This window comes from Diceros bicornis, chromosome 3 (assembly GCF_020826845.1).
Source record: "Diceros bicornis minor isolate mBicDic1 chromosome 3, mDicBic1.mat.cur, whole genome shotgun sequence".
Taxonomy (NCBI): domain Eukaryota; kingdom Metazoa; phylum Chordata; class Mammalia; order Perissodactyla; family Rhinocerotidae; genus Diceros; species Diceros bicornis.
In genome coordinates this window covers 96,052,727-96,065,524 of record NC_080742.1, presented here as the reverse complement: position 1 = coordinate 96,065,524, position 12,798 = coordinate 96,052,727, and the positions used below count along the sequence as shown (strand labels likewise).

At 39.5% G+C, this 12,798-nt stretch overlaps 1 protein-coding gene across 1 annotated transcript in view; it reads left to right on the top strand.

Moving 5' to 3' along the window:
- LOC131400528 (GTPase IMAP family member 1-like) overlaps positions 1-12,798 on the top strand; it is an 86,301-nt gene that overhangs the window by 16,815 nt on the left and 56,688 nt on the right. Inside the window, exon 2 of the mRNA XM_058535243.1 lies at positions 2,335-2,485. Coding sequence (XP_058391226.1) covers positions 2,335-2,485 — 151 coding nt within the window. The remainder of the gene's footprint in view (positions 1-2,334; positions 2,486-12,798) is intronic.

Genomic DNA, 12,798 nt, shown 5'->3' with positions numbered 1-12,798 from the left:
GTTCTTCCTGAATGTAGAGGCTCCAGGCTGTTATTGTAGACACTGCCTAGAGCATTGCTCCCTGAGGCGTGTTCCTGAAATCACAGAGCTGGGCAGGAAAGAAAGGCCAGGAAGCCCGGAAGCCACGAGTGAGTTATTTCAAGATGCTTTGACGGTTAAAGACTGTTACTCTCGGTCTGATTCGGACAACACGGGCTTCTCTCGGGATCTCCTTTCTCTATCCTTCTTCCTCCGCACGGTGCCCCGTCAGAGGTGTCCCCTCCACCTGCCATGCTCTTTCTCCTTCCCCAACGACACTCACCTTCAGAGCGGTCACTGCCACCAGCGTGAGTGAGGTTGGCCTTCTCAGGGGGGCCCTTGCATCTAGGCAAACTTGTAACCGTGAGGACACAGCCGGGCAGGAAGGAATCAAACCTACTACTTCCCTGCTTTTCTTTCCTGTCCACTTGAAAGCATTCAAACTAGTTTTTCACCATTGACAGGAAAAGACAAGCAGTCCACACGATAGGAAATAACTACTTATTACATTTTCCCATTTTAATTGTTTATTTTGTGTATGTGGCATAAGTGAGAATTTCAGACACAGGCACATGGTGCAGCTCTTTTGCAGGAGGAAGCTCAGCGGATATTACAGAGAGGAAGAAGACAGACTGGGGTTTTTGTTTTATTTTCTTTTTCTCTTCAAGCTGAGCTGGCAAGTCACAGGTTTGAACGGGGAGCCATCTGTTTCTTTGGCCAGTAAATAGGTAAGCCCACATTCATGAAAAGTTCTGCAGTGTTGATTTATATTTCCCGGGCTTTCTTCGAAAAAAACTTTTAAGAACAAATTTGCTCTGTTTTAAGGGAAACAATTTAGAGTGACTGCCTTTGGCTTAAGGGAAGCCAGTTTACAGGAACCGTGAACTTCATGTTGTTTAGTTTACACATTACTGGCAAAGAGAGTTTCCTTAGCAAAAAGCCAAGGAAAAGTGCTAACTGGGAAGAATTTGGGTATTATCATGTGGTTGTCGGTTTTCTGTGCCTTGTCACTTTGGTATATGCTGCCGGATTGAAGCAAGAGAAAAAACTGTCTGATGAACAGTTCTTGCTGCTTCTCACTGCACAGGAAAGGGAACGAGTGTGCAGGGCTCCTTCCTGGTGGCGGATGAGGAAGAAAGAAAATTCAAGTAATTGACAGATCAAATGAAGTGTATTTCAGGCTTAAAGGACAGTGTGCTTTTCCAGAGTCCTGCTCTTAATTCATTGAGTGTCTCCGCAAGGACCCAAAAGAAGGCAGGGGGTTTGGAGAGAGCGGAGAAGTGAAAGGGAGGGAGCAAGTTGGGGAAAGGAGGCGAGAAGGAAGGAGGAGACCGAACCTCAGATGCGGGGAGGGCGACCTAGAGAGGAAGGGGAGAGAAGTAAGGGAGGCCTGTGAGAGGAAGGGAGGAGGGAAACGAGAGAAGAGGTGGGTGTGGAGATGAGAAGCAGGGGGCTTACAAACGAAACCCACTTCTCCACTCGCCGGGGGACCTGGGGCAAGTGACTGGATTTCTCTGTAAACCGGGGATAGTAATTCTGCTTCCACCCACCTTGTCAGCTACGTGCAAACCAATGAAGCACGGTGGTGAAAGTGCTCTAGGAACACAAGGGCCTTTCATGATTCAGAACTAAAAAATAATCGTTTTTTCACTGGTCTCTGGTCTCTCTGTCCCTCAGGAGCAGCAATGGACAAACACGAATGCAGTCCCTCGGGTGAGAAAGTGACTTCCTGTGTGCCTATTTTTCCACATTCTGTGCCTATTGTACGTAAAAATCATGCTACCTCTTTAAGCCATCAGCTGTTTCTTCATTCAAGAGAGGAATTTTACACTGCTCACTCCAATATTTTCCTGGTCCAGGCATTTCACTGGTGGTCATGACCACACCTCTGCCCAACTGGGGTCAGAGGAGCCATCTCTGGCCTCAGAACAGAGTCAGGTTACTTAACCCACCTGGAGATGGAACCCACAGTCTTGGCCTCACATCTCTGATCTTCAGAAAATTTGTCTTTTAGAGGGCCAGAAGAGAGTGATTCAGGCAAGCCTTGCATGATGAGATATGTTTCTAAATCCATCTTGTTGCCCACATATGCTTTCCCAGAATCCAACATGGCAATATCCTGCAGTCCTAGAGAAATTGAGATGCTTTAAAACCCATAGGTAATTTATTTTATTTGATAATGGAGTTAGCTTCTATTTCAAAAATACAACATATTGTGAGAGTATCTTTTCCCATAATGTGAAAATAACTCATCATTAAAAATATTCCATTGGCGTGATCAGTAGAGTAATAACACAGTAAACTTGCTCTTAACAGGACAACATGTGAAGAACCAACATGCCAGAGGATCCCAGCTGAGGATCATTCTAGTGGGCAAAACAGGCACAGGCAAGAGTGCCACCAGGAACAGCATCCTGGGGAAGCAAGCGTTTGAGTCGCGACAGGGTGCCTGGACCTTGACTACTCTGTCATCCCTAACCCCATCTGCAAAATCCATGCACCCACGTGCAGACACATACCACACACACACACATACACACACACACACACACACACACACACACACTGTGTGTGACCACAAGAAGAGAGCACATTGGAGAGAATTTACCGTCGATACCTGCAGGGGAATGTCTCCCCGGGCATCCCCATTCTGACCCCTCAGCAGCTTGAAGGCAGAGAATTCCACAAGTCCAAGGAAATTACGTGTAACTAGAGGTTTGATTGCTTGGGAGCCATTGAGACCCTGCAGAAAGTCTGCTTCCAAAGAGCAGTTTTCTCACTGGCTTACAGGCTCACAGGGTAAGAATATGCTTTTCAACTCAAGGATAAACCAAAAAGTTTAATTAGTCTGGAAATTTTTCTTTTATTTCAATGCCAAAATAAGGGCAAACAGGTCTTTGTCAGCTGAGAACTGGTGATAAGATGGTGGGGTATAGTCATCCTCTTCTGTCCTGTGCGTATCTGGGAGAGTCAGCTCTCTGGTCCAGGTGAAATGAGCCAAGTTAGCCTGTGCGGTCAGTCCTAACTGTGCCTCCCCATCTCTCCACTCACACTTGCTTTGTCCCCAACACCACCACCCTCGCACACAATCAAGCTCATCTCAGATACTGCTATGGAATTCCAAATCGCTTCCCTACAGCATCCTCTGCCCGTTGCCTTTACAGCCAGAGAATCTCAGGTTACTGATGACCTCAGATCACTAAAGAGACACATAGAAAGGGAAAATAATCTGCAACAGCTGAGCACATATTGGAGCGAGAGGCCCACAAGCCCTGCATGGAAGCCATTGTGAGCACTAACAGGAGGAACTTCAGTGCCAACTGCTGAGACCTGAAGTTTCCTCAGCCACACAGGTCATTTTGGTTTAAGCAGTTGTGCACAGATCCCAGCAGAGCCCTGAGAGGGAATTGTGGTTTTGATCTTGGTCACTTTCAAATATACTCTTGTGAAGAACAAACAGAGAAAAACTCAATGAAATGTTTTAACCTGTGACACAAATAGGGAGAAACATGTGGTTCTTGTTCTTCAGTTGGGGAGGAATGGAGCCAGGGAGTTCCCAAGGGACAGTGACTGAGCTGCTGGGAATGTGGGAAGGAGCACTCCAGGGAGCCCAGAGGGCAGGCACACCCCACTAAGGTTGCGATCCAGGGCACACTGGGGAAGAGTGTGTGTTTGCGGGCAGTGTGTTAGAGGCTGTCTATGTATATGTGGGATATATGCAGAAGGATAAAGGATGCCCTGAAAAGTATCTGAAACAAATTAATGGATAAAAACAACATGTAGTGCTGGGACAACTGGATATCCACATGCACAATGATGAATTTGGATCCCTGTCTCACGCTATATGCAAATATTTGTACAGTCACAGGTCGCTTAACAATGGGGATACGATCTGAGAAATGCCTCATTGGGTGATTTCGTTGTTGTGTGAACATCATAAAGTGTGCTTACACAAACCTAGATGGTATAGCCTACTACACACCTAGGCTACATGGTTCTAATCTTATGGGACCACTGCCATATATGCGGTCCATTGTTGACTGAAATGTCATCATGCAGCACATGACTGTATGCAAAATGGATCAAAGAGCTCAATATAAGAGTTAAAACTATAAAACTCTTGAAAGAAAACACAGGTATAAATCTTCATGACCATGTGTTAAACAATAGTTTCTAATATATGACACCGAAATCAAAAAGAAAAATAGAAAAACTGGATTTCATCAGAATGTAAAATTTTGCCCATCAAAGAACACCAACAAAAAAATGAAAAGACAACCCATGGAATGAGAAAAAATATTTGCAAATTATATATCTGAAAAAGGTCTAGAATCAAGAATATATAAAGAACTCTTTCAACTCCACAATAAAAATAGAAATCGCTCAATATTAAAATGGGCAAAAGATTTGGATATATCTCCAAAGAAGATATACAAATGGCCAATAAACACATGAAAAGATGCTCAACACCATTAGTCATTAGGGAAATGGAAATAAGATACTATTTCATACTCACTGGGTTGGGAAGGAAGGGAGGGAGGGAGGGAGGGAGGGAGGGAGGATGGAAGGAAGGAAGGAGGAAAGAAGGAAGGAGGAAGGAAGGAAGGAGGAAGGAAGGAAGGAGGAAGGAAGGAAGGAGGAGGGGGGGGAGATAGAGAGAGAGAGGGGGAGAGAGAGAGAGAAAAGAAAGAAAGAAATAAAAAGAAAGAAAGAAAGAGAGAGAGAGAAAGAAAGAGAGAGAGAGAGAGAAAGAAAGAAAGAAAGAAAGAAAGAAAGAAAGAAAGAAAGAAAGAAAGAAAGAAAGAAAGAAAGAAAGAAAGAAAGAAAGAAAGAAAGAAAGAAAGAAAGAAAGAAAGAAAGAAAGAAAGAAGAGAGAGAGAGAAAGAAAGAAAGGGAAAGAAAGAAAGAAAGGGAAAGAAAAAGAAAAACAAATACTGGTGAGGCTGTGGAGACATTGAACGCTTACATTGCCGGTGAGGATGCAAAATGGTGCAGCCACTGTGGAAAACAGTGTGGCAGTTTCTCAAAAAGTTAAATGTAAAGTTACCACGTGACTTAGTGATTCTACTCTTAGGTATATATCCAAGAGAACTGAAAACATTTGTTCATACAAAACTTCTACAAGAATGGTAAAAGTAATTTTCATAATAGTCAAAAAAGTGGAAATACCCTAAATGTACATCAATTGATGAGTGGATAAACAAAATAAGGTATATCATACAGTGAATATTATTTAGCCGTAAAAAAGGAATGGAGTACAGATACATGCTACAACATGAATGAACATTGGAAGCATTATGCTAAGTGAAACAAGCCAGACATGAAAGACCACATAAGATATGGTTCTTTTTATATGAAATGTCCAGAAACTGCAGTGAGCTCATGAGAGTGTCCTTAAAAGGGTTTTAGTTTTAGTTGCTTGCACTCTGTTAACATTTATACTCAGCTTCACTTTTTAAGCTGTCTCGCCCTCTTCCGGGTTGAATTTTGTTCTCCTAAAAAAACCATGTTGAAGACCTAACACACAGTACCTATGAATGTGATGAATGTGACCTTATTTGGAAATAAGGTCTCTGTAAATTTAATTGTTAAGATAGGGCCATTAGGATGGGCCTTAATCCATTATAACTGGTATCTGTATCAGAAGAGGGAAATTTGGACTCAGACACATACAGAGAGAAGACAGTCATGTGAAGATGCAGGCAGAGATTGGAGTAATACTGCTACAAGCCTAGGAAAACATGGGGTCACCAGAAACTGGAAGAGGCAAGAAAGGATCCTCCCCTACAGTCTTCAGAGGGAGTATGGCCCTGCCAACACCTTTATTTTGGACTTCTGGCCTCCAGAGCCGTGAAAGAATAAATTCCTGTTATTATAAACCCCCTAGTTTTTGGTACTTTGTTGCCACAGCCCTAGGAAACTACTACCTCCTCCATGTTGTGATTCCCTCTAGTTAACCCTGGTCAACACACAAGAATTACATGTTGTTGGGAGAAGAAATGGCAGGTCATACATAGGTCTGGATAGGCAGGGCAGTAAGAAGAGTGCAGGCTGCCCCCACATCATGCTCCTCTAAGAATGGCATGGTGGTGGCAGCAATGACCTAGGAAGGACACAGGTCCTGGAGAGCCAGCTACTGACCAAAATCAAAGCAAGCTGAGGCCCACCATGGAGCTGAGTGACATCAAGCACAGGGTAATCTTGGAGTGGCTGATGCACAAGGGCAAACTTGGAAGCACCAGGAAATGTATACTTTCTGATCCTAAATACATAGTGGGATGAGTGGGGTGCCTGGGTCCTAACATTCTGTAGACAGGGGATATAGAAGCAGCAGAACCTTGAGAGATATATTATGCTCTTCTTCCATGGTGGTACGGGATCATCTCCAGATTTTTCATCAGAAACCATGGAGACAAGAAGAAAGTGACCATACTTTTCAAGTGTAGAAAGAAAAGGGCTGTCAACCAAGAATTCTATAGCCAGAGAAAATATCCTTCGAGAATGAAGGAATCAGGGCATTCTCAGATGAAGGAAAATTAATTGAGAGACTTTGTCACCAGCAAACCTACTCTAAAACAATGACTAAAGGAAGTTCTGAAACAGAAAAGAAACAATAAAGGAAGGAACCTCGGAACACCAGGAAGAAAGAAAGTAGTAAAAAAATCCTTCTCCTCTTGAGTTTTCTAAATTATGTTTGATGGTTGAAAAAAAATTATAACACTGTCTGATTGGTTCTAAATTTATGTAGATGAAATAAATTTAAGACAATTATATTGTAAACAAGGGAGGTTAAGGGATGTAAAGGGAGGTAAAGTTTGTATATGTCACTCAAACTGGTAAGACAATAACACCGGTGGACTGTGGTAAGTTGTGTACATATACTTTAATACCTAAAGCAGCCACTAAAAAGTCATCCAGAAAGGTACATTTTAAAAACACTATATATAAATCAAAATAGAATTCTAAAACTTGTTCAAGTAACCCACAGGAATGTAGAGGGGAAAACAGAGAAATGAAAACCAGAGAGCACAATGATAAAAACAAAACATAATGGCAGACTGATGCCCTAACATTGCAATAATTATATTAAATGTAAGGGATCTAGACACACCAATTAAAAGACAGAGATTTGCAGAATGGATAAAAACACGACTTGTCTGTATGCTGCTTACAAGAAAACCATTTTAAATTTTATAGTAGAAACAGGTTGAAAATAAAAGGATGGAAAGAGATAAATAGTGCAAATATTAGTCATGGAAAGGAAAGAAGGAATGGCTGCATTAACATTAAATAATGTAGATTCAGAACAAAGAAAAATGCCAGATGCAGAGAGAGACATTATATAGTGATAAAATGGTCAATACACTAAGACAAAGCAATTCTAAATGTGTGTTCTCAAACAGCATAGATGCAAAATATGTGATAGAACTGAAAGGAGAAATAGACAAATCTACAACTACAGTTAGAGACTTCAAACTTCTCTTTCAACAACTCATAGAACAACTACATAGAGAATGAGCAAGGATATAGAAGAATTCAGTAACACCATCAATAAACAGTATGTAATTGGTATTTATAGAACACTCCAGAAAACAACCACAGAAGACACATTCTTTTCAAGTGCACATGGAACATATGCTAAGATAGACCATATCCTGAGCTTTACAACAAACCACAACACGTGTAACAGAATTGAAATTGTATGGAGTATGTTCTCTGCCCATAATGGAATCAAGCTAGAAATCAATAACAGAAAGACACCGGAAATTTCTTCTCCACTGTCCTATCAGCAGCATGATGACTGCCCAAATGATCATCAGAATCCAAGGCCTTGTTGATGGCCCTCCACTGTCAAATTCTAAGTCTGAAAAGAGACTTTCCTGCTCTTGAAAAACACTTGTGACATCATCACAGAAGGATGGCAAAGTAAGGGATAAATGGCCATTTCTCCCTTTTTTCTACCCATTGCTGAGGCCAATCTCCTCTGTTGTTGAAGAGAGGAGAGGATCATCTTCTCCCTACCACACGTCTGTCTCCTGGTCCCACTCCCCCACTGCTCTTGCACTTTGAGTGCAGATGACTTTACTCAAGAATGGACAAATTCAATCTCTAGTCACTCTTGATGAGCCTTTGCCCACCAGTTACTGCATAGCTAACCCTGAGGGCATGATCAGCTGTAACTAGTGTAATTTAGCCTCTTGGTGAAAATTCTGAGAGCATCTACCCGGTTGGGTAGACATCTTCCAGGCTGTGCTGAGGATCGGCCTCACAGAACACTGGGAACATCTCGAGTCACATTCCTGAGGCATTGCGATCAGCGTCCTTCTCCGTCCACTCGAGGTTGTTTCAAGGACTCCAGCTTTACTGTCAGACGGGGGGAGACTGCTGTCTTTTTCTGACAAAGGAAGAAACTGAGGCCCAGAAAGCTTAGATGGTGTATTCCAAGCCACCCCCTGTGCGGGATCTGGAACCATAATATATGTCTTATAGTTCATCCTCCTTCTGTCCCTCCATGCACCTCTTCAGGCCCCACCCCACCCACTCAATGATAAGATTGTGTGAAATGTGGAAGTGAAACCACAAGTCAGAGTTTGGTGGGAAGAAATCTGAATTATGAAACACAATTTCTCTTCCCTTGTCTGTGTTCAATCTTAAGAAAAAAAGGGAATAATGTACATTATTGAGAAAGGAGTGTTGGAAACCTCCAACTGTAACTGTGAATTTGTCTATTTCTGCATTCATTTCTGTCAGTTTTTGCTTCTTGAATTTTGAAGTTCTCTTGTTTTTCTCAAGGTCTGTTACTTATGAGGTGATGCACATTCAGCATTATTTTGTCTTGTTGATGAATTACCCTATTTATCGTTATAAAAGGTCCTTCTTCATCCCTGGTACAGAGATGGTCTTGTTCTAAAGCCTACTTTGTCTGATATTAATATAGCCACTGCAGGTTTCATATGCTTAATCTCTTTGTGGTATATCTTTTTCATTCTCCTACTTTAATCTCTGTCTTTATATTTAAAATGGGAATTCCTTTAGATAGCATACTTGCTTTTTTATCCCATCTGACAATCTATCTTATAATTGGAGAGTTTAGACAATTTACATCTAGCATGATTATCTATATTGTTGTGTTTAAATTCATCATCTTGCTATTTGTTTCATCTGTTGTTTTTTTTCTGCTTTTCTTCTAGTGATTTTTTGAAATTCTATTTTATTTCCACTATTGCTTTATTAGCTTTACCTCATTTTATTTTCTTAGTGGTTTCTCCACAATTTAAAATGTGCACTTTTAACTTATCACGTTCTACCTTCACTGAATATTATATCACTTCACATATACTGTGAGATCTTCATAACATTATACTTCTACTTCCTCCACCCTATTTTCTGCATTATTGTTGTTATACATTTCACATTCACATAAAATAGAAACTCGGCAGTATATTGTTATTTTGCTTTCAAGAGTCAATTATCTTTTGAAGAAATTTTAAAGGATAAAAAGAATCTTTTATATTTATTCATGTATTTACTATTTTCAGTCTCTCATTTCTTTGTGGAGATCCCAACTGTCATTCACTTTTATTTTCCACCCACCTGACCCGTCATGTGGATCAACCCTGAGCAGCATGTTGTTAGATGTTTGGAAAAAGTTTTTTCATATATTACATATACCTAGTTTTCTGGTGGCTTATGGAAGGAGGGTAAGTAACAATCCTAGTTACTCCATCATGGCCAGAAAGAGTTGACCCTTCCCCCATCTTTTCTCGCAAAGTATTTATCAAAGACATTAGACATTTGTACTATTGATTTTTCCACATTCTGGATTTTGCTCCATGCATCCTCATGAAATCATTTAATATGTTCTTCTGTCTCATACATTTTCACAAAATAAGTTAGTTGTGGATGGTTTGATCAGAGAGATCGGAATCAAGTTTAATTTTTCTTTGACGATTTTCCTCTTAGTTGGTGTTCTATATTTCCACCAGGGGCCCCTTTCTATGTTAGCAGTCATTGATGATCACTGTATAGATCTATTACTTAAAAGGTATTGCAAAATGGTGATATTCTATTCTAACATTTCTTTTTCATTGAGTAGCTAGAATATTTCTATTAGGATATTCTTTCTCTCTTCACTTATTTAGTAACCTGAAGTACAGTTTATGCAGAAAAGACAGGATAAATGCTTGATAAATGCCAGGATAAATTAAAAATGAATAAAAGATTTAAATGTTAGCAAAAATCAAATCAAAAAATTCCTGGAAGGAAACAGAAATGTATTCCACTATACTCTACACATGTGGAAGGTCTTTCTAACTATGACTCAAAAGCCAGAACACACAAATAAATGTTATTGATTAATGTGCCTACATAATAATGATACACATCTACATAACAAAAACAAAGTAAAATATGAATGACAAATTAAAATAATATTTGTAACTCATATAATGGGTAAATGACTAATCTCTCTAATATGTAGAGTTCCTAGGAAATTGAAAGGTAAAAGACCAACAACCCATTGTAAAAAGTGGACAAAAGATTATGAAACTGAATCGAAGAAGCCATAAAGAATGGAAAGATATTCCATGCTCACGGATTGGCAGAATATACACAGTTAAAATGTCAATTTACCTAAAGGAATCTACAGATTCAACCCAATCAAAATCCCAATGACGTTCTTCACAGAAATAGAACAAAGAATCCTAAAATTTACATGGAACAACAAAAGGCCCTAAATAGCCAAAACAATCCTGAGAACAAAGAACGAAGTTGGAGGTGTCACACTCCCTGAATTCAAATTTTGTACTAACACTGTAGTAATCAAAACAGCATGGAACTGGCAGAAAAAACACACACACAGATCAGTGGAACAGAACTGATAGCCCAGAAACAAAACCACACATCTCTGGACAGCTAATCTTTGACAAAGGTGCCAAGAACATACAGTGGAGAAGGGAAATTCTCTTCAATAAATTATATTGAGAAAACCGGACAGCCACATGCAAAAAGAAAAAATAGACCATTATCTTACACCATACACAAAAATTAACTCAAAATGGATTAAAGACTTGAATGTAAGACCTGAAACCATAAAACTCTTAGAAGAAAATATACGCAGTACACTCTTTGACATCAGTCTTAGAAGGATCTTTTTCAATACTGTGTCTAATCAAGTAAAGGAAACAAAAGAAAAAATAAACAAGTGAGACTACCTCAGACTAAAATGTTTCTACACAGTAAAGGAAACCATCAACAAAACAAAAAGACAACCCACCAATGGGGATACAAACTTTACAAATCATATATCTGACAAGGGGTTAACTTTCAAAATACATAAAGAACTCATAAAACTCAACAACAAAACAAACAACCCAATCAAAAAATGAGCAGACAATATGAACAGACATTTTTCCAAAGAAGATATACAGATGGCCAACAGAAACATGAAAAGATGTTCAAAATCACTAATGATTCAGGAAATACGAATCAAAACTACAATGAGATATCACCTCACACCCATCAGAATGGCTATAATTAACAGGAAAAGAAATAACAAGTGTTGGAAAGGTTGTAGAGAAAAGGGAACCCTCACACACTGCTGGTGAGGATGCAAACTGGTGCAGCCACTGTGGAAAACAGTATTGAGATTTCTCAAAAAAATTAAAAATAGAAATACCATATGATCCAGCTATTCTACAACTGGGTATTTATCCAAAGAACATGAAATCAGCAATTCAAAGAGATTTGTTCATCCCTATGTTCATCACAACATTATTCACAACACCCAAGATGTGGAAGCAACCCAAGAGCCCATCAGTAGATGAATGGATGAAGAAGATGTGGTGTATATATGGAGTGGAATACTACTCAGCCATAAAAAAGACCAAACTGTGCCATTTGTGACAACATGGATGAACCTTGAAGGTGTTATGCTAAGCAAAATAAGTAAGCTGCAGAAAGTCAAATACTGTATGATTTCACTCATGTGGAAGATAAACAAATACATAGAGAAGGAGAACAGATTAGTGGTTACCAGAGGAGAAGGGGGTGAGGGGAGGGTGAAAAGGATGAAGGGGTGCATGTGTATGGTGACAGATAAAAACTAGACTATTGGTGGTGAACACAACGCAATCTATACAGAAACTGAAATATAATAATAAACACCTGAAATTTATACAATGTTATAAGCAAATATGTCCTCAATAAAATAATAATAATAAAATGGACAAAAGATATGAAGAGAATTAACAGAAAAAAACTGATACTACACATATGAAAAGATGCTTAATCTCACTCATATGGAAAGAAATGCATATCAAACTGCACTTAGATATGATTACTCCCCATTAGGTTTTCAAAACCCAAAAGTGGGAAACAAACAGATGCCTTCATACTTCATTAGTGAAAATACAGAATGGCACAGCCCATCTGTATCAGATAGTGCGACATTGTTTGACATAGCAAAGGCTGAAAACACCCCAAATGACCATCAACCGGGACAGGTGAAAAATGAACTCAGGTATAGCTACACAAAAGACTACTATGCAGCTGGACAGTATAGAACAAATAAGGAGGTGCTCTCCATACGCATATGGAAAAATGCCCACAATACGTTGTTCAGAGAAAAGAACAAGATCTAGAGCAATAGAAATGGTATGCTACCTTTAATGTAAAAAAATAAATAAATAAAGATTATGTATTCAGATGTGCTTATATTTGCAGAAACAAACACTGTAAGTATACCCAAGAAATAAAGTGGTTAATTTTAGAGGACTGTGG